Below are 27989 nucleotides of genomic sequence, written 5' to 3' on the forward strand. Positions count from 1 at the left end.
CTTGGATTTTTTTTTTTAAAAAGGCTGTTTTTTTCCCCCCATCAAAAATGTTGACAAAGAGTGCTCACGACCTTGCACTTTACTTCCCATTGCCAAGACTAAATGCTGGGAGAAATGCTCCTCTGCCCTTTCTGGAATTCTGCATCCACTGCCACCCCGAGACAAAGAGCTGAGGTGGGCAGGGGACCCATGACTGAAAACAACCCCTGGGTACCAGATGAGCAGAAATCAGGACGGTAGGAGAGCAGCAGCGATTTTTGAGGGTGAAAACCCGGACCAATAGCTCCCTCCGTGCCCACCCCCCACGCCGTATCCCTAAGGATGAGTGCTGAGGCGCAGCGCGCACCACCTGAGCGGGCGGCAGCAGCATCCCACCAGCCCCAGCAGCCCAGCGCCCACCACCCCGCACCCCCCACAGCCGCTCCGGCTTCTCCCCAGCGCACTTCTCCCTTCGGCCCCGCGTTGAAAGCAGGCGGCGGGGACTTTGCCCGGGAGGGGAGCGCTGCGCTGCGCTCCTCCGTGCGCGGCCGCCTTCTCCCCCCTCCGTGGGCAGGCGGGGCGGCGGAGTGGCCCTCGGAGAAGGGGAGGCGACGGGGAACCGGCCCCCTCCCGCGGGGCCAGGCAGCGCCGACCCTGCCGTGTGACAGCCGGGGGGGGACGCTGCTGCCTCGGCGAGCCCGGCTGCGACTGCGGCGGCTGCAGCCATGTGTTTCTCCGCCTGCCTGTGACACAATAACACCGGGGGTGGGGGGGTGGGGGGTGTAGGTGGGGGAGATCCGAGCCTGCCGAGGGGAAAAGTGACCTGTCCCGCTCAGGTGAGACGAAGCGGCGGGGGGCGGCAGCCGCTGCTCCCTCCCCCTTCCTCCACCCCCGGCGACAAGCTCTGCAGCCGCCGGGGCCGGGCGGGAGGCGGCCGGCGGAGCTGCCAGCGGGGGCAGCGCGGCCCCAGCGGGGGGGAGCGGCGGGTGCCCCCGGTCCCCCCTTCAGCCGGCGGTGCTGTGCCCGCAGGCCGGCGGCGATGGAGGAGGGCATGAGCAGCATGCAGGAGAAAGCGGCGGAGCTGGAGCACATGGCCGAGGTCCTGCTCACCGGCGAGCAGCTCCGGTAAGCGGTGCCGTACCCCCGCTTTGCCGTGGACACGCACCGGGGGGTCAGCAGCAGCAGCAGCCCCCCAAAGGCGGGAGGGGGATCTGCGGGGCGGGGGCGACGGTCTGTCCTCTCGGGCTTTGCCTTCCACCGCAGCACCTGCCCTGCTTCCAGCGCGGCCCCGGGCTCCGGCCCCGCTTTCCGCAGCGGGGGGTGGGGGGTGGGGGGGCGAAGGCGGGGAGGAAGGTGGCAGCCGACGCTGCTAGCCCGGGGAGGTAAGTCACCGCCTCGGGGGTCTTCTGCCCCGGGCACCTTCGCTGCCCTGCGTGGGTTTGGAGGCGTCATGGGGTAAGGCTGCTGGATCCCTGAAGGGATCAAGCGATCGAGAAGGAGAGTTGCGTCTTTAAAGCTTAAAAAACCCAAACCCAAACCCAAACAAACCCTAAGCAATCGTGTTTCAGCACTGCCGCCAGAAACCCGCGGAGCGCAGAGAACCGCTCCCGCCCCGACCCCCCGTGTGCGCCCCGGCTCCGGCGGCGGCGGCGGGCGGTGACCCGCGGGGCCGCTCCCGCTTCCACGGGCTCGGTTTGTATTTTGCATCAGCTGGTCCCAACAGATGGATGGGGATCCCTACTGTCGGCACCGGCAGTAATTAACAGCGCTGCGCGACTGGAGTTGCATTGCAGCACAGAAACCGTTAACAAAAATGCCTGACTCAGTTAATTTTTAATTTCTGCGATGTATTTAGTGTGCCATCTGTACCCATACGCTGCAGAGGAGAAAAAGAAATTTTAAGGCTTTTGCCTTGTTGATGGAACATCTTGTGATTCAGGAAGAAAAATCTTATTATTATTGTGTGTTACATGTGTAACTAGAAAGAGATTGTAGAAGTATTTTCCCAGCAGTTTTTGCTTGAATTTTCTTTGAACTTTCTGCTCAAATGCTGGACACACTGCAAAATGATAGAAATGTTGCTTGATTTGAGAGGTGCCATCATTGCTGCTAGTACAGACACTGACATTGTTACTGGTTGCATCCAAATGATAAGGACCCTGTGATGCACACCAGTGATACCCATATTTGGGGAGTAAACCTTGTTTTAGTAGTCTGGCTCCTGTACACACCAGTGTCTGCTCCAAGCTGGAGATTCCTCTTCAAAGTAGCCTGAAGGGAAACTAAAGGTGACAGGGTGCACCAGCACGCAGGCTCTGCGTGGTGAACCTAGCGCCGGGTTGTTCGTCCAGGTACCTGATAGGAATCCTGCTGTTCCTAATTTATCTCACAAGAAACTGAAGATTGAAGGCTAATACAAAATCTCTATTAAGATCCTATTTAGTCGTTCTATATACTTCATAGTTAAACATAAAAGCACAAGCTTTGCAGTCTTTCCCTAAGGAGAAGACTGAGGAAACTTCAACAAATCTGGCCCCTACAATCACCTCATTAGTGTCACAGTCAAGGATGACATGTGTTAGTTATTAAGGTAATGAAACATGGTGGTATTTTTGGGCAGGATTATCTAGAGATACAAAATAATTATTCCCCATCCCGTGAAGTAACCTATGAGCATTCCTTTGCAAATCTGTAGGAAGTGTCCTAGATCTCCTTGGACTGTGGTTTCATGAACAGCTCAGCCTGCACGTCTAGCTACTGCTGAACAGGGAGATCCGCTCTCCCCTTGAGCCTTCTGCTACACCCCACTCCCGGCTGTGTAGTCCCACCTCCTCCCTCGTGCCTGCTCCGGGACTTCTTGCACTTCTTTGGAGCAGATCCAATGCGGTGTTTTGGGGGTAGGTTAGTTTTCTGATCTGTTAACTGCCAGAACCCACAGGAGATAGATAGTGGGAATGTGGAGCAAGGAGCAAGAAGATGAGGTAGTGGAGAAGCAGTGAGATCTCCCGTTTTGGCAGCAGTGAGCTCTTGGGTCAGCTGGAACCATCCTGTGAAACTGCACCCAAAATTGTCTTTCTTCACCTTGTTTTTTGTTAGCTTTGTTCTGTTTGTTGGGATACTCTATGCAAAGGGTTAGTTTTCTTCAGTTTTGCAGACAATAAAAGCCATAAAATCTGCGATAGAAAACTGGCCGGTAGACAAATTTTAGCCAACCCTGCATTTAAAGTTTCCCTTTTCCTGTCCAAGATAAGTGTGCAATTGTTAAGGCTGAATGGAAACGTGGAGGGTTTTCAGGATCAAAGACAGGCTATCTCAGCAGCCTTTGGGCAGGCAAACAGATGATAGAAAACCAGCACACACATGCACTCAAGGAAACGTACTGTACTCTATTCTTAGTGATGCTTACAAACACAAGATAAGCCCCCAGCAGGAGCGATGCAACTGGACAGGTGATTATGTGCGTATTTGGGTGAAAGTGCATACGAGCGAGTGTTGCATACTGCGAGATGAATGCATAACTTAGGAATAAAAACGTAAAATGAAACTGTGAGCGTGGTGTTGCTTACATAAACCCAACCAAATGTAGGTATTTAAAGCACTCTTGCACTAAACCAAACAGCGCACGTGTCTAAACTCAAATACTTACGAGAGCTGCTTGATTTAAATTCTTTACAAAGTTCCTATTGCCCGTCTTGCCTCACGCATTGCCTCATGGTCCCCGTTCCTGTGGCCTGTTTGCTGCTCATCCATCCCTCTCTGGCAGAGACCTCCTCATGCAGTGAGGGCTGAAGTCATCTGAGCATCACCTTGGTGAGCCAGGCTTCACACGCTGGCAGTGCCGGCGGTGGGGATGGAAGCCCTGTGCCCCCTTCCCCTCCCCAAGCAAATGCATGCTGGCTAGGGGAGGGAGAGCAGGAGGCCATAGAGCTTTTTCTTTCTTGACACTGTCCCTCGGTTGCTTGTGATCTGTGTTTCTCCTTTGCAAGGTCAGGAGGCTCTGGCCCGGTGTGTGCCATGGCTGCTGGCACCCGGGGAGCTGGCTGCTGGCACGTGCTCGCTCTGGGCTTGCACCTACCAGCTTTGGTCATGAGTAGTTTGTGGGAGATGGGGCCACGATGTAAATCCTGGTCCATGGGTGGGGTGATTTATGGAAACAGAAACAGGAGCTTGAGCTATATTTTAGCTGACATGGTGAATTTTTACATCCAGTAGTGTCCTTTGCCTCTACACCCAGTAGCTGGCTAAGCCGATACCTAACTTTTGGTTAGTAGAAACATATTTTTTAAAGTGAGGACTTCTGAAGTTTGGTTCTTGGCAAGCCTGATGAAGCAAAGCTGAAGATCTCAACAGTGTGGCACTTAAGGACAGCCCCTTTGGCAGCTTCTTGCTGCCAGGCAGGAGATTGGGAAGAGCCAGGAGAGAGCTGGGGTGGGCACGATACAGCTGTGGGCTTTCTGGGCACCGACGGCCCTGCAAGGACAGGCTGCTGGGGCTCTGGCTGCCTGACAGCTCCAACCACCCAAAACTGTGGCTCTTCCCCCTGTTCCGCTGCAGTTTCAGAGAGCCTCTAGCTGTTCAGTGGTGAGCTCACTCTTTTGAGGATGGCTGCACTGGAGGTGGCCTTCAAAGGCTCCATAGGTTACAAGTGACCTCTCCCCTGAAGTAACCATGAGCTGTGCTTGAGAGGATCACGGGGCCTTCAGCTTCCTCGGGACTGGGAGAGCCCTTTGAAGCCTCCACCCTGCTATGTCCCTGCCTGCAAACACCTGCCTGGGGGGCAGCCTGGGGGAACCGAACATCCTGGAGCTTCCTTGGTCTCGCCGGGTGTGTCTGAAGGAAGGTATTGCAGCCCTAGTGCTTTGGGTAGTCATCATTTGGAAGCCTAGTAACGGGAACATATAACGGCACTACTGAAGTCGATAAGGGTTTTATTGGAAGCAAAGCAATTCCAAGCTCATTTCCCTCCTGGTTGAAGGCCACAGGTTGTGCCCGTTTCAGCACTGTTTGGCAGAAGGGTTAAAGTATCTCTCTTGGGGTTTGAGCATGAACTTAGAGGTAGCTTGCCTCTGGCAACCAAAAGCAGTTTCAATGGGCATGTTTTGATATGCTTGGGGGCTACCTGTTTTATGAGTCAGGGGTGTCTGAAATCTTCCTTGTCTGCTAATTGTTTCTTGATGCCATTGTCACTGAAATCTGGTATATCTTCCAAGTCCCTCATTTCTTGCAGAAAATGTGCTTCATCATTCAGGGTGTCCGCAGGCTTCAGTTGACCAAACAGCAATATTAAAAGAGCACTTTTTTTTTTTTTTTTTTAAATCAGAAATTGCCATTGTATATGTGGTGCAGTGCTCTGTAGTAGGTGTAACTTGAATGACATTTGATGTCTCTGCAGACTTTTGGATACCCCTTTATCACCAGCCTTTACAAGAAGCAACATCTTTCCCGATTTCACACTTCTGTTAAATAGTTGAGTAAATAATTAGGAAAGTTGCTAGATGAGATTATTTTGATGGAATAGTTCTTATAATTCAGCATCTTCTTTCTTTCTGCTTAGGGAAATATGAACCGTTTCTTAGAGATTTTTCTTTCTTTCAGAAGAGACAAAATTCAAGATACGGTTCAACAGAAATTTGTTTGCTTTTTTATCAGAGTTTGTATAGGAGTTTCATTTTACGAAAGAGGTTTTATGTGGTAAGCAGCTATACATTTTGAAGCTGCAAGCAAAAAGGGAAAACCAGTGTTCACTGGTCTTCCAAAGGTCTCACTTCAGGAAGATTGTCACTTTAAGAAAACTTCTTAATATATTGAAGTGCATAACTTTCAGAGTCATTAACTTCTGAAGGATGATAGCACCTACAGGTCTATATTTTTTTTTTCTTATTCTGAGCAATGAATAGTCAACCTTTTCCACAGTGGTAGGGTTCAAAAGTTCATTGGCATTCTAAGGTGCAAAGAACCCAGGGCACATAACAATGTTTCTAGAGCTATGTAATCAAGACAGCCTTAGTGTTAATGTATTGCTATAATATAGAAATATGTTAACCATATAGTTATGTAATTTATTAAATGCTATCACTGTGTTTGAAAGTATATTAACACTCTAGTGATGCTCTACTACAACTGTATAAGCTTATACTCTAAAAGGAACAGAAGGATTCAAGATATAGAATTGTCTAGAGGTCACTTCCACTCAAGTCAGGTCCTGACCAATCTTCAGATATTAAACAAACATATATGCCATTTTTAGAGACAGAATTCATTAAGATGAGATTTTGTGATGTGCCTAAGCCAATCTAATATTGTACTTCCACCTAAAGGGCTGATGTGCGTTTCCACCCCCTGCACCACGTTCTTGCAACTTGCTTAGTTCTCCACCAGTGGTTGCATTTTCTTTAGCCAAGAGCTACTGATTGGGCTCAAAACTAGCCCTGAAAAAATAGTTTTCAGTCGTCTCCCTTGGGAAGGCTCCTGTCTGCTGAGTTCATTGGGGTGGATAGGACACAGGAGATTGTATCATCAGATCTCTGTGGAACAGAGTGCTCCAGAACTCTCTGTCCAAACAACTTCACTGTCATTAATTTGTTTTCCAAAATCAAGCAACCAAAAAACTGGCAATCTTCTCTGTGAGGTTCTACCAGAAAAGGTTTGAAAGTGAAGGCTGGTAAAGCTGGAAAATGAAGTGCTCTGAAATCAAGAAGTTTCCCGCTAACTCTACCCTATCACGACACTTACAATTATATATTTTATTTAATATAAATTATTTTAATTTTATAAAAAGTATGTCTTTCTCAGATTAACATGTTCAATTTTCTAGAACCTTTGATACGTGATGCACCTTCTCATGTGTTTCAATCTTGCCCATTTGTACTAATTTTAATGACATTGAATCCCATATGTATATATAAGCATGCATGCATGCACAGACACATACATATATGTATGTATGTATGATATATACCATATGATATATGGCATATGTATTTGTGTGTGTGTGTATATATGTATATGATTCCAGGGCCAGGAATCTCAATTTCTCATGTCCTTCAGTAAAATTTGTGGCTATTCAACATTTCTCGAAATCAAGATGTAAGGCTTTTGTTTGCTCAGTTCTTTCCTTGAAGCCTTTTAATAATTCAGTCATTCCTGTCAGCAGCTTTCCTCAAGCACAACTCAAGAGATCGAGTAGTTAACAACGCATGTGCAAATAGCGATCACTCTTTCGCTATGTACACAAGAAGGCGGATGTTGTACGAGTGGTTTGTGCTGTATATTTTATGTATTCCATTCCAGATGGAGTCAATCATTAACTTTTGTCTCAGGTTAGCAGAGACTAGCCGGCAAGCAAAGGATCCTGGATGTGCATAGCATGTGCAAGAATATTTTTTGTTTCTGTTATTCTTTATTCTTTATTTGTCTATTCTTCATTCGTTTATTCTTCATTTCTTTTATGTTAGAGGAACTTCCCATGAACAGGTAAAGGAAACTGTTCTGATATTCTGTGCATGCAGAATTAACGTGCCAAAGGCAATCTAGTTTTGCAGTGATTACACAATCCCGGCTCCTGTGGAAGCAGTGGCCGTAGGCTGGCACCGTGGCAGCGAAGTCCTCCCATCACTTGTTGTTATTATTTACTATTTGTGTAGCGATAGCGTGTAGGAATTTGAGCTATTTATCAAGTCCTGGCAGGGGTAGGCACAGAAGAAAAAGAAAGCCTTTGCAACAGAAATCTTGGCTGCAGTTGGTAGCAGTTTCTTGCAGCGGTAGTGGGCTCTGGCCAGCGAGGGAGGGTCTGTGTGAAGCCACCAAACTTAGGGAATGGAAGTGGGACTCTCTTGGGATTGGGGTTTCTGGTTTGGGAGGTCAGATACCGAGCCCAAGAGTGGCATCTCAAAAGCACAGAGAAAAATACCTCCCAAGTGTAGAGATGCAGAGGTGATACTGTGCGTGCCGGGATGGGTGGGGAGCTCTGGGTACCGTGTTCAGGAAGGGATCTGCTCTTTTCTCCATCCAAAGTCACATCTGCTGAGTGAGAGATGAGACTGAAGCTAGGAGGGAGTTCAACCGGCTTTTGCTGTGGGATAAATGGACAAGGACTAGGGAGGAGTCAGTGCCTCGCATTTTAATTGAAGTATTTCTTATATCTGTAGACTCCGGTCCTTTTTGAAGTGTAAAACTTTTAAGAATTTCAGTGCTTTCTGTGATGTAAAACTTAAGGAAGTGAAGGATATTGTCACAGCAGCAAACGTTAGCCTCTGCGCAGTCCACCTCAGTTCCTGACATAGGTTTCTTCCTCCCCATCACTAACTGCCAGGCAGGGAGTGCTGGCCTGGCTGGTGGGCAGCATAAGGTCTGCTATCAGAAACAGACAGTCTCTCCTGAGGCTCTGGATCCTTCTGCCTTTCTTGCCACTTATTCTGCATTTTATTTTCATAACCATTGCATTACGGTTGTGTTAACTCTTTTGCCTCTTTCTTCCTGGCAGAGTAGGATTGTGCGAGTACTTTTGCTAACAGAAAGATACTTTTTTTCCTGTGTTCAGGGCCGGGGTTGAATACAGTCACCTCCTCAAAATAAACTTTTGTGGGAAGAGATTAAAGCGATGAAGAACTGGCAAAGGGGAGGAAAGGCTGGGTAAGAAGCAAGAGCTCAGCAGGTTTGGTTTGTGTATGTGGTCCCTGAAGAAAAACTGCATTGAACCCTAAAGGTTAATAATGACAAACTGCAAAGCTTCTGGCCTCAGCAGAACTGCTGGTGCTTGCTGAGTGAAGGATGGACTTCACATGTTAGTCATGGGTTGTTTTTTTTTTTTTTTTTTTCTTAAGCAAGAGCAAAACATATATGCCATATATTTTAATCAATTTTAATGAATAAACTACTGGAGTTAAATACAGTTTAAACCTATTTGAGCACAGTCTCACAAGGATCCTTAGTTACACTCATTCGACTAAGACTATTAGTATCATAATAGAATGGAGAGACAGATTTACAAAGGCAGTTTGGCTCCACCAGCTAGCAGGAGCAAAGCTGAGGAGGAATTTTTAATCAATTTTGTAAATATCAGCAACTGTCATGACTTTTATTTTTTTTTTTAACTCTTTGGAGATTTGACCTTGAATCCCACATTATTCCTGTGGGCTTAAGGAGAAATGACTGTATTGTGAATATGCTTTTGTTCCTTGCAGCAGAAGGAATAAAACTGATCTCAGAGTTAAAGAAAAATAAAATATTTAAACCTACACTGCCAGGAGAGTGCTATATAGCAGGAGTGGATGTAATATAATGTGCAATCTTGCTCCTTTATTTTTTTGAAAACTCTGAAGCATTGAGTTGCATGGAAGCACGGAGAAAGGGAAGAGATAACCCACAGACTGTGTCACAGGCTCACTCAGGCTCTAGAGAAACCTGTGAAGTCAAAGGAACCTCCTCAGGATGTGATCATCAGCAGGTCTGCTTCTGGTACATGTATTTTCCTGTTCCTCAGCTTAGCTCTTCATCATGGTACAGGTATGTAGGGATCCAGGTACGTCTGCAGCTAGAGAAGTGGGGAGGGCTAATAGTCTGTGTGGCTAAAACTTCAAGCTCATACTGCCGCTGAAAGCGGTGGTCCTCTTCTTGTACCCACACCAACATAGGTGTTTCTTCCTCCTGGTTCCCTCCTCTGTGCTTCTCCTCCTTCAGACTGGCTTAAGCATCTCTGGACCATCACCACACGGTGACCTGCAGGGCTTTTAGATGGCTGATATTTCAGTTGGGTCAGTTTTACAAACCGATTTACCACATGACCACATAAAAGCTTTCTCTGAAGAAATACGGGGGAGAAATGGGTGCTGGCTTACCCTGCGTCACTGGTTTAAGGCTGTGGTTTTCTGATACAGCGGATCTAGCTGCAGGCTGCTACTGCCCCGCTCTTATCGCTTCCCTTGCACCGTGTACTGGTGTTCGTCTGGGATCAGAAGTTCAGGGAACTAAAGCAGCTGAAGCCAAATAAGATAAATTTAACTTTCTAAACAGGCTCAGCATGAGGTCAGACCAGTGCCAGCACTGGGGTGATGGAGCCAGCAGAAAGGCATGGTCAAGGACAGAGAGCGGGAACGGCGGCGGCAGCCATTGCTGGGTTTGCTTGACCACCCACCCCACCCCCTCAGTGCTTAATTTGCCTAAACGCAACACGGGCCAAACATTTGCTGGATTCCCATTAAAAAATTTCAGATTCCAGTAGAAGACAGACTATAAAAATCATGTTGAGTTTAAATGCCCAATGCACATGTTCTTACCAGATAGGAACAGGAACTATGTGTGCAGTTTGCCGAGGTTATTTCTCTTTCAAGGTTTTTAGCTTTGCTTCTGCACCATGGTCAGGGTATTGTTCATGAATAGATACAAGTACTGACATTTCATATCTTTTGAAATTTGTACTACGTAATTTATATGACCAGCGCATCACAGTGCTACTTCAGAATGCAACCCCCTACCTTAATTATCAGCCCTATAATTTTACAGTTTTTGTAGTTTGCTTCTTAACAGTGCCTCAATCCAGTAAATGCATTCAGATCTCAAAGGCACATTTACAAATAATTAAAAAATATGCCTGATTGGGCTTGCTAATTCAGAGCAAATATAGAAGCTGATATTCACATAACAAGGCCGTAATTCTCCATTTCCTTGCAATTGTGTGGGTGATTACATGGCCTCCCGCAGCTGTGTCTCAGGGATTTGCAGGCAGATGAGAGTTTTCTGGTTTCTGTGGAGAACCAGGGGACTGTAGGTCATGCCATGGGTTTTACAGCGGCGTTGAGCCGATGTGTCTAGCTGCTACCGCAGAAAAGGGCAGCGCAACTGCCCTGGACCAGGGCTCCTGCTACTTGTCCTGGTGCCACCTGCATTGGTGCATGTCCAGCCCCACGGTGAGCAGCCTGGGGGGCTCAGCCAGGTTACTGTCATGTCAAACCAGCGCCAATGACAGTGCGGGAGATAAGGTCAGCTGGCCTGGGGTTAGAGGGTGACGAGCTCCACAGATCCCTCCTTTTACTGGGGTACCCCACAGTGAGATTGGCTTCTCATGGAGTCAAACCCAGACGTTAAAAGTACAGCTGCACCAGCCCAGGAGCCCCTTCTCACCCCTTTCAGCCATTCTTCTGCCCAACCCCTATTTAGATGTCAAGCTTTTCGTAGAGATCATGGCAATGCTGGACAGGATTTGGGGGACCACATCCAGACAGCTCCGCGGCTGTTTGGGTGAGGGTGCCCCCGGTGTGTAGAGGCAGCAAGTACAAAGATGCTCGCTTGAAGATTTAAGACTGGAACTAAGTGGCCAGTCAGAGTAAAAGCCAATGCCACCTGCGAGACGGTGACAGCGAAGGTGGGAGCTTGCAAGTGAATATTGAGAGAGCTGGGACTCTTTAGCCTGGAGAAGAGAAGGCTGAGGGGAGACCTTATTAATGCTTACAAGTATCTAAAGGGTGGGTTGAAGGAGGATGGAGCCAGGCTCTTTTCAATGGTTCCCAGTGACAGGACAAGGGGCAATGGGCACAAGTTAGAACACAGGAAGTTCCGTTCAAATACACGGAAACAGTTCTTTACGGTTCAGGTGACAGAGCACTGGCACAGGCTGCCCAGGGAGGTTGTGGAGTCCCCTTCTCTGGAGATTTTCAAGACCCGCCTGGATGCAGTCCTGAGTAATGTACTCTGGGCAATCCTGCTTTAGCAGGGGAGTGGGACTAGATGATCTCTAGAGGTCCCTTCCGACTCTGAAAATTCTGTGATTCTGTGATAAGCACAGTAATAGTGTTTGATGTGACAGAAGAGGAGGAGGCAGTGGAAGGAATCAGGGAGCTAAGCAACATTATTGAGACCAAGGGCTGTGGAAACTATCTTTCCAAAAGCATTCCAGATGGATAAGAGCCAGACAAGATGATGTTTGTCTAGGACAGCGCATAGAAGAAACCTTGAGGTGTAAGATAATAGGGAAGAAGAACCTGGAACAGAACTTGAACTTTCTGGGTGAGAGGTATAGCTGTCCTAGAGGTGCATTGCACAAGGGGTCTACAGAGACCAAAGTTCTTCTGCTGATAAGCAGTGCTAGCACCATCATATTTCTCCTTTATGGATCTTATATAATCTGCCTGGTTTGGGAAGATTCTCCTATCCCCAGGAACACAGCTGCCATCTAGCACAGTGGCCTTTGACTTGGAGTTGTGGAGGTTTATGTGGGTTCATTTCATTGTTTCTCACGCTAAGGGCCATCGCCAAAATGGGTATATTGCCGTAATGTTTCCATTAGCGTTCAGCTGAACTGCTGTACCACCCACTGGCTCTGTGTTTGCACCACTTTCCTGCATATTGGGCCGAATGAGTTCATTGGCAGGAGTTAAAAAGAAGTGTTCATATGGTGTATCCGTTGCTCTTCACATTGTTACTCGTGTCTTCAAAGTGTTGGGGCTGCTTAAAGCAAGCCTGTGTATTCCTTTGTGCTTTCACAAGCCATTCCCAGCTCCGATTTAAGAGGCAAACCAAATGCAAGGCGTAATTACAATATGGTTCATAAAAACTATGATTTTTAATTTCATTCCGATGAGTATTGCAGAATATTCGCAGGAAGCTGAAGTTGTGAGTGCATGTCTGAGGAATCAGAGTCCAGCACTTACGCTCACCCTCTTTAGGAGGAGAATCTGACAGCACGTGGCCAAGACATCACTCAAAGTCAGGATTGCAAATAATGGAAATGACTCCTGAAAAGGTATTAGCTAAGCATTATTTATAGCCCTGATTGTCAGTGGGGGAACAATTTCCTTTCATTTTTTTTCAGAAAAGTTCCTTCTCTTGATAATCACACATCCTTTTCTGCAGTAGCATGTAATTGTATAGCTTAGAAATCAGGGTGATATAATAGAAAGCTGTTAATTGTTTCCTGATGCTCGGGATGTAATTAACTTATACTTTCCTCTAGCTGAAATTAATTTATTTTTACTAAGATGGAGAAAGAGTAACTCCTAGCTTAAACTGCTATTTTGCTGCTTGGTCGGTGCCGACAGAGGGAGATTGTGATGTGAAGCTCATAGTAGCATTATCACGTACAAATCCCCAAAGAGATTGCATAAATACCATTTTGAGAATTATTTGGGGCTAGAAGCTTTAAGACTTGGACAATTAAAGTATTTTCAAAACTTATAGCATTTGGACAAACTCAGACCTTTCAAGTCTTTTGGGAAACGGTAGAAATAGCTGAGGTTAAATTAGTAAGTAGATCTCTGTGACAAGAAAAATGGCTCCATAATAGGAGCCGTTGGTATCATATTGCTGCTTGTCTAATTAGACGAGACAATGAAAATAAGTTCTTAAAAGCACACTGAACAAAAGAAATAAAGCAAGGTTTATTAAAAGCTTATTTTAATAAGACTATTTATTTAACCTTAATTCATGCAAATTTATGCATTATCTAAAGTAGAGAGACAAAAAGGTGTCTTCGTACAAGAAGCAAGCCCCAAGGAGGGCTGGCTTTCAGGGTGGGTTTGGGCTGGAGCACGTGATGTACAATGAGATGCTGAGGACTGGGTCTGCTCAGCCCAGAGAAGAGAAGGCTCAGGGGGATCTCACTGCTGGTTACAACCACTTAAATGAGAAGGTGTAGGGAAACAGGGAAAGAGTCTTTTCCAAGGTGCACAGGGATAGGACAAGAGGCAGTAGGCAAAATTTGCAAGGGAATTTCTAATTAGATATTTGGAAAGAGTTATTCATGGTGAGGGTAAGTAAAAAATTGGAATAAGGGCCCAGAGAAGCTCAGACATATTAAAATCTTGTCTGGACACGATCCTGAGCAACTTGTACCAACTGGACTAACTTTCAGTGTAGGTTGGACCAGATGACCTCCAGAGGTCTCTTCTAACCTGAATTACTCTAGATTTCATGAAGTCATAGTGTGATGTCTTCTTTAAGCTGTGGTGGCTGATACTATCAGCATTTTCTTACTGGCTGGTAACAAGAGATAGTTATCCACTTGGTTGCATTGATGGGAGGGCATGTGAGAATACTTCCCAGCCTACTTCAGTGCAAAATCAGCTGGGTTAGTTTGTACAACGGATGCAGTGATTGACAGTACCACTCCTTTCACATTGTCCAGCTTTTCAAGCAAATTTAAGGGCAAGAAGTGCATCCATTTCCAAATGAATGCCGAAGAACTTCTGAAATCTTTCTGTTTCAACTGAGATTTTTATGAAGATGTGAAGATGAGAATCTGATTTCCTTGACTACGCTGTCTTAAGTCAGGCCAGGATTTTACTCATATCGTGTGAGATTCATGAGATGCCAACATTGCAACTCTTCCTGCCACCAAGAGAGCTTTTCAAGGTGTCTGTGAGGTTAACTATAGATCCATTTGTTAAGAACTTGGGCAACAGAAACCAAAGCACGAACACTTAGGACATACTGGATTTATATCAGTCCTTGAAGGATGAGAATAAGGACTGGGGGCAGTGTAGAGAGTACTACATGCTGGCAGGCCAGGAGATCACGTTAGTGCCAGAAATCCTGCTGACTCTGTCATGTTGGCATTACAAGAGAAACAGCAATCTCAGGGCAAGCCACCTGCTCCTCCGTTCTCACTGCCTGCACGGCGATACAACTAACAGCTCTAAGATCCTCTCACACCGTGCACAAAGGGCCCAGTTTGGGATTTTATTTATGTTCATAAATTCCTGTTTTTCTGTAGTCTCGCGGCTCCAACTTTGCTTGTTGAAAGTGGATTTTCAGTCCCGCATTGAGGGAAGAAGATATTGGAACTGTTAACACTTTCTTCCCTTGGAGGGGCAGATATCATCCAATAATCCATTTGGAAAGTAACGAGATTTATTCCCTTGCCTTTACAGATGTGATCAAAGATGTGATTAAATCAAGCGTGTGCCCAACCACTGTCCAACCTTTTTGAAAATAGTAATATTTCTTTCAACTTAGACAAAGCAATGAGATCTGTTGCTTTCTCTGTATGCCATTGTGCTTTATCACCATGCTGCAAGGCCTAGGTCCTTTAAAAATATTGAATAGTGGGGGAAAATCCAATCATTTTAGGTTTCAATAAAGTGGTGGTTTTTCCAAATGCTACACTTTGGGCCTACTGCTGTGAATCAAACAGTGGTGGTTGAAAGATAATTGCTTGCATTCACTTTGTTTGGCTACAGAGGGGCTAGAGCTGCTCCAAATGAATATATTAAGAGCTTCATATGACGTTTTTTGGTTAAATGTATAAATCAACACCAGCTGAAGCAGTGTATCCTACATAATTTCACATGAAATATGTTTCTACTCTGTGTTGATTTCTTTTCTGATGAATATGGAACATCTGAGTTTATACGAGGCCAGTAACAATGGTACTCTTGGGAAACACATTACTGGGGCAAAGGAGCAAGAAAAAAGGATTGTGTAAACTGTTTAGGAGAAGCACAATAAACGTGGAGAGAAGAATTTATTTAAACATATAGTGGCTAAGGAAAAGTTCCAGTGGACTGGAAATTGTGACATTTTGCTTGCAGGCTGAAGACTGTACACAGTGTATCTTTTCATGTAAAATACCAGTATTCCACCTCAGAAAATGATAGACGTGGAAAAAGGCACAGAAAGGTGTAGGCCACTTGATCAATGATTTCATGTTTTCAGTGGCCAAAATCCTTTTTCCAGTTTCAGCAGTTCATATATGCGCAGCCTGCTTACATATGGACCGAAATGTTGTATAGTTCAGCATTCAGAAAGCTCATTGTAGTTATGTTCAAGTTAAGACCTAATTGGAACTGATTGTGCTTTGATAGCCAGGGTGAGTAATGGACTAAACCTTGGCATGCTCTTTAGCATGCCTCCACGTGTCTGGGTAGCTACAACAAGAAGTGACGCCGTCCATCTGCCCAACCATGGTCATTGACACCATCTGAGGAGCAACAATACCCAGGCTCCTACGGATCCTGCCTTTCTTCAGGACGGGTGATGTCAAGGCTCGTCATAAGTAAATGAATTGGATTTAGGATTAACACACAGCGTTGGGCCATTTATGCCAATGATAGGTGAATATCTGAGTCTGTGTAAAGGCACAGTGCAGGCCCTAACCTCTCCTCTCCTCTTGTCCTGTTGCCCATCTAAAGCCTATCCCTAACTGTCTGTGCAACATGTGTTTTGGATTCAAGTTCAGGCCTGACCCAGAGTTTGGAGTATGCTGTAAACACAACCATATTGTTGTAATCTAAGTCTACCAGCATTCAACTGAGGCTGATATCCTACGTAAAGCTGATGCCGTGCTTGCTGAATAAGGGTCAGGGTGCATGTTCTGAGTTATTAAAGCACTGAGAAGTCACAGTTTGAATTTATTGTCAGAGCACATAAATACCTGTTCACTGAGCTTCCTGCATGTGTGGAGAGAGAATTTTACATAGAATGAAAAATGGCAAACACATGGCCCAGCAATGGCAGCAAGCTGTTCAGTAGAGCAGCACAACTTCTCTGGGCTCCTTATTGATTTAGTTATTATTTTAAAGGAAAATTTCCATTTAATCTTAAGAGCAGAGGAAGAATGCTTCTGTAGTATTTATCTTTTCAAAGCTCATCTACTTACGAACATTTAACAAGGCCTAATCAAACAAGACAAGATCCTTGATAGCGTCCTAACAGAGGAACTATTCATAAAGAGCGGTTATGCAGCAGCTGTGTATCTGTTCATATCATGTATCAGATGTAGGAAAATGCTGAGCTCATCCAAAGAAGCCATACGCAGGCTAGATTTTTGCAAAAGTAAAATCCTTTAAATAGAGTTAGTCTTTAACTAGGATTTTTGATAATACATTTTCCTTAGTGATAAAGTTCTTCATTAGCCTGCCAGAATTTAAGCAGTAACTTCATGCCCCTTAAGTAATCCCCTTAAATTCATATACCATAATTCTTCATGTTTCGTGTTTGTATGACCTAGATAAAGAAAGAGATTTAAAGCAGATAGGATGGTTCTTTATCATTAAAACATTTGTGTCAGAGAGCAATCCTTTCTCTGTTTAAAAAATGAATGTTATGTTGCAGAATTGTTGAGTAAAATCATTGTTACCGTTTGGCATAGATGCTTTTGGAAGTCATTCAGCATAGTTTGGGGCAATCAATAGCTTTCCGAGACATTTTTCATTTTTTCTGTGTTCGTGGTGATGCATTTCTTCTTGTTCATTTGGCACTCGCAGTGAAGCCTTATTGGGTGTTACAGTTTTCTTTTTAAGAAAAACATATATAAATGAGCAGAATGTTAATTAGGATTATACTGATTTGTTGCCTCCCACTGGCTGTGAAGGTCATACTGGCTTATATTTTACACTCAAAGCAATGTTTTTCTTAAGCAAACGTGACAACTTAAGGGAACTGAAAAAGGCTGTAACATGAGTCTGTCCTGTTTTGATTTATTTTCTTTAATAATTACATACATGATATTATTTCAATAAATAAATTTAAAAAAAATCATACACCGCTATATGAAATTAGACAAATTCTAGGCTTGAAAAGACCAGGGTGACTATGACTATATAGTCCGGTGCTTTGTGGTAGCTTCACAAGACCTCAGATGAGGGGCTGGAGGTTCCTGATGATTTGGGTCTCAGCAGGATGTGTGGGTGTTGCACCTGGAGGCAGGAAAGACAGCTGACTACAGACATGTAGAGACTTCGCCCAAGGGTGAAATGTAGAGTTAGGCCGTGGAACTGGCAGAGGGATCCTCTGCCATTGTAGTTCCTTCTGGCTTCTACACTTGAGTGTTCAAGGCCAGGTCGGATGGGGCTTTGAGTAACCTGGTCTAGTGTAAGATGTCCCTGCCCATGGCAGGGGGATTGGAACTAGATGATCTTTAAAATCCCTTCCAACCTAAACCATTCTATGATTCTATGATTTAGCAAGGAAGCAGACCAGACCCTTGCCCTTCTGCATGCTGCTAGCCAACTGATGGGGTTTCCTCACAGCAGTTCCCCAGCCGTTTTTTGACACAGTTGTACGTCACAAAGGTCGTAGGATTTCCCCCAGAGGTTGGAGGAAAACGTGCCACTAGTTTGGTGTTGACTGTACGATAAAGACAGGCCAGTTAAATATCCATCTTTCCAGACAGCACCGTTAAATACCCATCTTTCCAGACAGCCCCGTAAGGACTGTTGCATGCTTGAACAGTAAAAATGAAAAACAAGTAAGACTCTATTGCAAACCCAAGGAAGCACGCTCACAAATACGGACGTCTCTCATTGTACTTGCAGCTCCTGTGCTTTGGCAAGCAGACAAAGAATGTCTGTACATCTGCATACCCAATTTTGATAAAAGCCTTAATATAAACAGCCAATGTCTTAATAATAGGCAGCACTTGAACTTTTCTTTTTTGCAGCTGACATAAACCAGGACTTTAAAAAAGCTATGCGTCCTGGTAAAGTGCGTTCAAAGGCCAGCCTCTGATATTCCTCCTCCCTGTAGTGTTCCCAAAGTGGTTTGTAGAAATCAGTGTAAGTCAGTCATGTGATTATAATGCATGGGAGTGGAAGGTCTTCTGCAGAATATTATAGCACATAATCCTTTGGTATATTTATTACAGTTCTCTAAAAGTTGTTTAAGTCCTTGCCTCAAGTAACAATTAGAAATTTTTGCTACAAAACTTTGTCTAATTTTTACGTTAGGATCCCTCAGCACCACTTAAATAGCTTTCCTTACACTCTGCTTTTAACTCGCCTGAAAGATTATAGACAACAATTCTGTCCTTCTCACATTTTCTTTCAGTAAGGCTAGACTCCCAAGCCAGTATCTTGTTCTCTCTGCTCATGAGACTGGCTCATCATTTCTCATACCAGCGTAGTGCTGCTTCATTGCATCTCTGAGCTTATCGTTCTTGAATGAGGATGGCATGAACGATACACAACGTTTAGATGATGTCCTGTAGTATCATACACAATGACATGAACAACTGGATTTCTTATCATTTATGGAAGCATGTATGTTAGTACAGCCTAAGATTGCTTTTGGTTTTTGTAGGGTGTCAGCCTGTTGATAGCCTGTAGTCAGTGCAAGTTTAGCTACTGCATATTCAGCTATTTCTTACTCTCTGTTGCTTTCAGCCTCCAAGTTCTCAGTTTCCAGCAGAGCATTTTGTTGTTAGTGCACAACCTTGCATTTTATAGCCTTACCTGCTCCTCCGTTTCTATTTTTGCACTGTGAATGTCATCCACTAACAATTTAATCGTGTCTAGGTGATCCAGTCACATGGACCATTACTTCCGGTGTTTTAAAAATTTGCATCAGTTCCAATTTTATTTTTCCAGTTTAGTGGTCAGTCCTGGATTTCAGTAGACTTCTGGAAGATAGTGGAAAGAACTCCCTTGAATCACGTCTTCTGTCAGACTAACATCCTGCATATTGCGGTATTGCCAGCCATAGGAGGTAAAAAAAAGCATGATCAGTGCCAAAATATGTTAAGAGGCTTTTTTTATTTAAAGACTTTCAATACAGAGTGCCTTTTCTAGTTAGTATTTTTTCACTTGCTGCTTTCACAGCTTCCTTCAAAATAAAAATAAACCCCACTAATGCAGTTATACTAAACACGAGAAAAGGAAGCTATTAATTTGCAATGAGAAGAGATAAACAAAACACGATGTTTTTAATGCAACACACTGCGTGTTGAAGAGTACTGCATCTACTCGTTTTAAGATGAGCCTAAATATTTGTTGGAAGTGATGAAAAAGTCTTGAATCATAGCCTCAATATAAAATTCTGTTTAGTAACAATAGTACATAGTACTAAGTATTTTATCACTCATTTTATTACCTGTCCGGTACTGGCTATTTATGCTTAATAATGCTCATGATTACACAGCACAGTAATTGGTTGAGAGTTTTGTGTAGAGGTGGAAAACAATTGCTAAAAGCAATTGATATATTACTGCAGTGTGACATATTGCTAATGATGAAGGCAGAAAATCTTTTGCTTGCTCTTGGCAGGGTTGCCAAGGACCACTGAAAGGAGTGCAGACAGTTGGTGCCCCTCTGAGGAGCGTAAAATATCGTGGAGAAGAGCTCCTGCAGGTCTGTGGTTCTCAGGCTGAAAGCAGCCATGCCTGGAAGGACTTTGAGATCGGGGGTTACCCAAAGCCATAAAACGTCTCAGGAGAACTGTTTGTCACTCATTGACAGGGTGGGACAAATATCACAACTGCACTTGAGATAAGGCACTTGGCTAATTTCAGCTCCCCCATGAATTTCTTGTGTTACCTCCAGCAGGTAACAACACCTTTTGCTGTTTGCAGTGCAAACCTGTTCAGTTCTGCCGTGCTTTCACAGTATCACAGTATCACAGTATCACAGTATCACAGTATCACAGTATGCTAGGGATTGGAAGGGACCTCAAAAGATCATCTAGTCCAATCCCCCCTAGGAACACCTAGATGAGGTTGCACAGGAAGGCGTCCAGGCGAGTTTTGAATGTCTCCAGAGAAGGAGACTCCACAACCTCCCTGGGCAGCCTGTGCCAGTGCTCTGTCACCCTCACTGAGAAGAAGTTTCTTCTCAAATTTAAGTGGAACCGTGGAAAGTGGAAACTTTCTTGGGGTTATGGATCTGCTCTTCCCCAGATGATGTGGGAGATGGGTGGGAATGGCTGTAGCAGTAGGGCTTGGGCTGTTTGACCTGTATCTGCCCTGTGTAGCATTTCAAAGGAACGTTCACCTCTCCCAACTATGTTACCGAGATAACAGGTATACAGTTCCTGACACAAATTTCATTGATTTTCACTGGCCTCCCATAAGACCTACACTGCAGTTTTCTATCCGTAAAATACTTCTTTCATTGAGAGTGATTTTTAGCATAAGTCCATGAGAGTTGGTGGGCTTTTGGCTACTGTGTTAATCCAGTCAAGGGATGTCTATAACAACAGTTGTCCTATGGTTTCTGGTCTGCACTTTGAAATTTTGGTGGGTTATGGTAGAAGTCTTTAGTTTAGATTTGGGAAGACATCCCCAAGAAAATTAGTCCCCTCAGTGTTTATTGATTTAGTAAGCCTAAGAATATCCTTGCAGCGGAGACATAGAAAAATAACGTGACTAAAACCTGGTTGGTGGACATAAGCAAAGATGCTCATTCTTCAGTGAAAGTACATCGGTTCTTTTGGGGATCCACATAGTACTATCACATAGACCTTGATGTGCATGCATTTGTCCCATGTGTGCATCCTAGCTCCTCCGCACATGAGTGAGAAGCACAATTATATTAGACTTCCTTTAGAGGAGGAGAACTGCGAGTTCCTGAGTTCTGACAGCTTCAGCCCAGAAACCAAGCAGCTGGAGTGAGACAGGCGGACTTCCACTTTCCTTATGACTAGGGGCAGGTGAAGTAATAAATTGCTTGCATTTTGTGTTTTCATCTTCGTAAAACTCAGTTTTATGCTTTTCAGCGAGACAGAGGCTCTCAAGGTCCAAGTGCGCAGGCAGTTGGAAGTATTATTCATGTTTGCACACATTTTGATTAAAAGTGAGATGAAAGTGAAATGGCTTGGCAGGTGAGGAGATTCACAGCTTCCTGCGGACATGAGGAGAAAGTGTCGTTAGATCTGTAACCTTGCAAGATACCAAGTTTTCCTGCTTCTTGAAAAAGAGAGGTAAACAGATACTGTTCTGATTTGGTGATGCTGATAGACTGCCCTCACGCGTGGGTATGTCACAGCTTAAAGAGAAAAGTGGAGAGGAGTCAGCAGTCCACTGAGCACATTCCATTCCCTTACGATGTTAATCCCTAGAGAAATGCCAACATAAACATTCCAAAACTTGATATAAAAATTACCTAAAGATCCTGTTTACATTCACTGTGTTACCAGACCAACAATGTTATGCTGTGTTGTTTTAAATGAAGACCAGATACAGTCTCAGGTTATACACCTCTGAGGTTTAAAAATCCAAACGTTGGTTTTGCAAATGCTCTCTAGTTTTATGACAGATCAATAGACACACACAGACCTAATTTCATTTGCAGTCTGGAATACTCACAAGGGAGGCTGTGGGTCTGAATTTCAGGCCTGAATTTGTGAACTGAAATAGCGTTTTGAAAAGACATAATTTTGATTTCATCCTAGAACCTGAACCATGCCTGGGTCTGTTCCCCGGAGCTTGCTTTGACCCCCGCTGGAGTTAGTAAAGTGTTATGAGTATTGGGGATGTCTCTGTGCGGGCTCGGCTGCATGCTTGGTGACCTTCTCACCTTCTGAATTTATAAAAAAGGACTTCATAAAAGGGGGCAGCCCCAATGTTTTCTTTAAAGCCACAGGAGCACAGAAGTGGACCATCACTTCTTTGGAAGCTTTGGGATTTCCTCCGCAGCGTGCCAAGATGGTTTATCTGAAATCTCTCTATCTGGCTCTGTGTTCTGGCATCTCCCCACATTGACTACATGGCTGCAGGCAAAAAAGTGGAAATAAACACAGTGATGGGAATTGATATCAGGAGCTGCTTTGAAGACACCCTCTCTAACCCTATTTCATATGGTAGAATTCCTTCTCTGGCACTGCTACCAACACAGAAATATCTCCATCCTATTTCCAGTATGACCCCATGTTTTAAAGGGTATTTTAGCTCCTGTGAATATCAAGTAACAGAACTAAGTGACTGCAGAGCTGAAGCATAAATAGAAAGAGGAACAGGCAGCAGCAAACCGCTGACACTTCAGCTGAGACTTGGCAAGCCCTACTGGAAATGCTTGTCCCAGCAACACACGTTGCATTTGCAGAGTACCTTCACTATCGCTTCTGTGTACAAAGTTTATATCATCACTGACCTATTTTTTTTTTTTCTGACAGTGCAAAGGCAAAATAGTAGTGTGAACGACATTTGGTGTAGTTCTGTATTTTTCTGGGTGTGTATATATACACAAACGCTGCCACATGCTCACTTATTTTGTAATGAATTGGGTCTGCAGCTGACCTGTGAGTTTTAACTTTCGGTGGGAATTATACTTATAAGTCACCGAGACACTTTGGAAAATGCCATTTCTTTGTAAGTATCTACTTGTAGACAGGTCATGCACTTATGTTCAGAAAGCAGCTAAACTTTGTGAACTCTGGGAGGATACAAACCTGTTCTGTTTCCAACAGAAAGGGGCAGTTCTACCTGCAGCAGAGCACCTCTGATGTCCCTTGAGAAGGGGTGTGGAAAACCTGTGCTCTTTAGCCACCATGAATTGTCCTTATCTTTGGCAAGATATTATTTTCTGCCCATATATTTTTGTCACAAAGGACGTCATGACTTGCTTTACTTGGAAATAAGTAAATCCTCCTCTGACAGAAGTTCTACATATATGAAACTTGTGAATGAATTTGAAGATGGCAGAAACCACCCGCAATGCTTTTGCCCTCTGCATATCACTATTAATTTTCAAGGGATCGAATACAGTTTTTTTCGGAGTTTACCTTAAGGTGATAAAACTGTGGTAGTGCAGTGCATGCTGACTGGCAGTGTCCAAACTGGGGTAGTCACTGAAATGGAAGGTATATGCTGGAGCAACGTGTAATGCAGTGGTAACCCGTGAGTGCGCTGGAACTCTTCTCTGGCGGTTGAGCACTCTGGAGTAGGACGTGCTTCATGCCATGACAACGTCAGCGTGTATTGTTCAGTAATTAGTAAATTCTACTAAGAATCGCCATTTTAAATAGTCTCTTCACTGGCATGTTGTTCTTGCATTAAAAAGTAGTCATTCTATAATGATGTAGTCTGTAATATAGCTTACATATATAATATATATAATGTATATCATGATACATGAGATATACAAATATATATCATACAAATATAGATGTGATATATATATGATTTATTTGTGTATATCACATATATATGTACATAACATATAAAAAATACAGATGCACACTTTATCTATCTGTCTGTGTGGCTTGGCTTCAGCAAGGGCAAGTCCTGCCTGACCAACCTCATGGCCTTCTCTGATGGAGTGACGACATCAGTGGACAAGGGAAGAGTTATGGATATCGTCTATCTGGACATCTGTAAGGCCTTTGACATGGTTCCCCACAACATCCTTCTCTCTAAATTGGAGAGGTATGGATCTGATGGGTGGACTGTTTAGTGGATGAGGAATTGGTTGGATGGTCGCATCCAGAGGGTAGTGGTCAACAGCTCAATGTCCAGATGGAGATTGGTGGCAAGTGGTGTCCCTCAGGGGTCCGTATTGGGACCGGTACTGTTGAATATCTTCATCAATGACATAGACAGTGGGATTGAGCGCACCCTCAGCAAGTTTGCTGATGATACCAAGCTGTGTGGAGGGGTTGACATGCTGGAGGGCAGGGATGCCATCCATAGGGACCTGGACAGGCTTGAGAGGTGGGACTGTGCAAGCCTCATGAAGTTCAACAAGGCCAAGTGCAAGGTCCTGCACGTGGGCCGGGGCAATCCCAAGCACAAATACAGTCTGAGCAGAGAATGGATTGAGAGCAGCCCTGAGGAGAAGGACTTGGGGGCGTTGATTGAGAAGAAGCTCAACAAGACTTGGCAATGTGTGCTCGCAGCCCAGAAGGCAAATCATATTCTGGGCTGCATCCAAAGAAGTGTGGCCAGCAGGTAGAGGGAGGTGATTCTCCCCCTCTACTCCACTCTCGTGATACCTCACCTGGAATATTGTGTCCAGCTCTGGAGCTCCCAACATAAGAAGGACGTGGACCTGTTGGAGCAAGTCCAGAGGAGGGCCATGAAGATGATCAGAGGGTTGGAGCACCTGTCCTATGAGGAGAGGCTGAGAGAGTTGGGGTTGTTTAGCCTGGAGAAGAGAAGGCTCCAGGGAGACCTTACTGTGGCCTTTCAGTACATCAAGGGGGCTTACAAGAAAGATGGGGAAAATCTTTTTAGCAGGGCCTGTTGCGATAGGACAAAGGGTAATGGTTTCAAACTAAAAGAAGGGAGATTTAAACTGGGTATAAGGAAGACATTTTTACAGTGGTGGTGGTGAAATACTGGCACAGGTTGCCCAGAGAGGTGGTAGATGCGCCACCCCTGGAAACATTTAAGGTCAGGTTGGACAGGGCTTTTAGCAACCTCATTAGGTTTAACATGTCCCTGCTTATTACAGGGGATTTGGACTAGATGACCTTTAAAGGTCTCATCCAACCCAAACTATTCTATGATTCTATGATATATGCATATGTATGGGTGTGTATGATCACTTCAGAAAGGTTAAAAGCGATGAGTGAGTGGAGCACAATATGAAAGTCTTCATACCATTATGTCTACCGAGTGTCAGGAACTGACCTGTTCCCTGCTTTTTTTTTACTGAGCCTTGCTAGGATAAACATACGGACTATATAGGAAGTACTAGAAAAAGGTAGATGAATTATTCAGAAAATTACCGAGACGGGCAGGAGGCTTTTTGTCTTTTCATGCGTTGAAATCAGGACTGGATGGTGCTTTGCAAGATCTATGCTAGCCAAACACGAACTACTAGACTTAATAGAGGGAAATAGCTGGGTGAGATATTTGGACTGTGCTCCAGTTAGAGACATCATTACTGTCTTCAGCAGCAGGCTGGCCTTTTCTGGGGTTTGAAAGGAAAGCTAAACTCTTGTGCAGGCATTGCCTTTGCAATATCCGTACCCATTGGTTCAGAAAAAGATGCAAGAAACTTCAAAATGCATAATTTCCCTGGTGGAAAACAAAATGCAAGTTTCATGTGGCTGCGAGAGCCATTTCTTCCCAAGTTAGTGCCTGATTATTCCTTTCTAGGCAAAAATTTTGATTTTTCCACTATCATGACTTTTCTGACAGTTGGCAAAGAAAAGGCATAATGACATTGTTCCTGATTCACTCGGAACACGTTTACTGCCAAGGAGGAGCAGTGTGTTCAGAGTTAGCCTGTTCCATGCTACGCAGGAGGAAGGCGCTTCTATTTGCAGTAAGAGTCCCTACATGTTGTTAATTAGGAGCAACTCCTGTTTAGACAAGCCCCCAAGAAAACCGTTCTGGCACGCGTGCTTGCAAATACAGACTGTCTTTATTTGTTGTAAGCGTGAATGAGAGCCATGGATACCAATTTGTAAATATGAAAGGGCTGCATGTGCCTGTTGCAGTTCACAGGCAATTGCTCAAATGCTTTAGTTCTCATATTGTTTTCTGCAGGTAGGGGAGACTGTGGCCCCAAGTGCAAAATCTGGCAGGTACTCTTGAATAATATATGGAGTTACATATGGATGGTGGACTGGTGTACACAAGACTGTTTTCTGGTGTTAAGCTATTGAGTTGTAGAAAGAGGGATAACTTTTCAAAGGCTTGTTGAATCAAGGTGTCCCCCCATCACCCTTTGTCGTTCACCCTCTCCTTTCTCCCCCTTCTCCCCTCAAACTGGTCAGGGTTCGTCAGTGAGCTAATTGTCCTAAGCAGCTCTTGAGAAAAACTTCTTCTAGCGAGAGAAATGTGACTGGTGTCAAGATAGGTCTTTTCCAGTCATCACGTGGACTAGCTGACAAAAAGTGATTAAGATTACTTAAAGAGAAAACATCAAGGTCTTTTGGTGAGAAGCCTGTTTCCCAGTGCCAAGGGATAAAGAATTTACCACTTCACTTAAGTGTTGGTTCCAGTGCATAATTGCATTCACTGATACTTTTTTTTTTTCTTTTTATCCTATGCGATTTGGCTCCTGATAAATATTTCTGAACACGGACACATTTTTAGAATTCCTGCCTAAACTTTTGGTTTGCATACTGCAATATATGCTCAATAACTTTACCTGAGGCTTTTATATTTGTGGTTTACACTAGGTACAATTTCAATTTATTGAGCTACTTCTTCTCCATACGGTTTGATTTTTAGCAGGTTTGTAGAGGTGAGGGTGCCCTGACAGAACAGCATACACCACCGGGGAGAAAATCTGAATTCCCTTTCTGTTGTTTATTCCAAATAAATTAGCCTGGACATAATTCAGTGTGAATACAATTGCTATAGACTGCAGAAGAAGTTCCCACTTCCATTTGGAAATTGTGGATAAATGTGGTTTTTCAGGTTTCTTGAGGTTTATGTGGTCATGCTCTGTTTGACTTAATGATTTTGTAACCTCTTAGCAAATTTGGATCCACTTCAGCAAGTGGGTGGAGATAATTAAGATAATGAGATTTCCTTGAGTTTTATGAATATAGGCAAAAAGGTATATAGTGAGATGCTATAAGTGTTCTGAGTGAGGAAGAAGGTTGTAGTGGGAACCCATATCTTTTGACATGACAGAGATATGAAATATTAATAAGCCCACCAAGTGCAGAAAAGCCTTCAGTCATAATTTAAGATATAAATACTTAGTTCTGGGGCTCTTGGCTACTGGCTTGTTTGTGGAATACCAGACCACTTCTGGCACGCCCCTACACGGCGTTTGGACAAACAATTTCATAGAAGGGGGTTTTCCTCTTGTATCATACGAAATCCATCCATTTGGACTTAAACCGATGACTGAAAGATGGGTTGAGCCATCTGCATATATGTATTATACGCTCTTTCCCTATTTTTGTTCTTGCAGATTATTGTGTAACATAAGACTGGATGAACATTAACAGAACCTGGAATATATTTTAAATGTAAAGCTCAGTCAGACATACTGATAATTGTGTGTTCTATAATTAAAACTGTGTAGGCTTTTCTTTCTAAGTATGGCAACAGCTGTTAAAGCACATCTGGAAAATATGCTTTAAGCAAAGGTATTTTAGCTCAGAGAATTTCACAACGCATGGGATATTTACCAGCACTTCTTTCCAGAATACTAATCTGATTTATCAGTATTTTTAATATAAAAGCCTTCATTTTTTCATGATGTATGCAAAGCTGGGTTTGAATTCATATCACAGATTGGGCATTCCAGGGTAGTTCAAGGCTAAATGCTGCACAAAAACACTGCTTTGCTACTATTTTTGGGTAGAAGCCTACATAAGCCTTGTCTAAAGCCCTAGTAATATTTTCTTCACTGTTTTCAGCAAATATTTCCCCCTTCTTTGATTCTAAGGAGAAATAATTG

At 44.1% G+C, this 27989-nt stretch overlaps 1 protein-coding gene across 3 annotated transcripts in view; it reads left to right on the forward strand.

Annotated features, from left to right (window-relative positions):
• The first annotated feature begins 775 nt into the window (after positions 1 to 775).
• The window catches only part of DEPTOR (DEP domain containing MTOR interacting protein), a 78298-nt gene continuing 51084 nt past the window's right edge, over positions 776 to 27989 (forward strand). For 2 of the 3 annotated variants that reach the window (XM_082479091.1, XM_082479089.1), the window contains exon 1: positions 917 to 1104. In XM_082479091.1, coding sequence (XP_082335217.1) covers positions 1019 to 1104 — 86 coding nt within the window. In that variant the 5' untranslated portion in view covers positions 917 to 1018. Of the gene's footprint in view, positions 816 to 916; positions 1105 to 27989 lie in introns of those variants that run through there. The other variant, XM_082479090.1, reaches the window with a different exon arrangement.

Source organism: Vanellus vanellus (assembly GCF_965231255.1).
Source record: "Vanellus vanellus genome assembly, chromosome: 2".
NCBI classification, from domain to species: Eukaryota; Metazoa; Chordata; class Aves; order Charadriiformes; family Charadriidae; genus Vanellus; species Vanellus vanellus.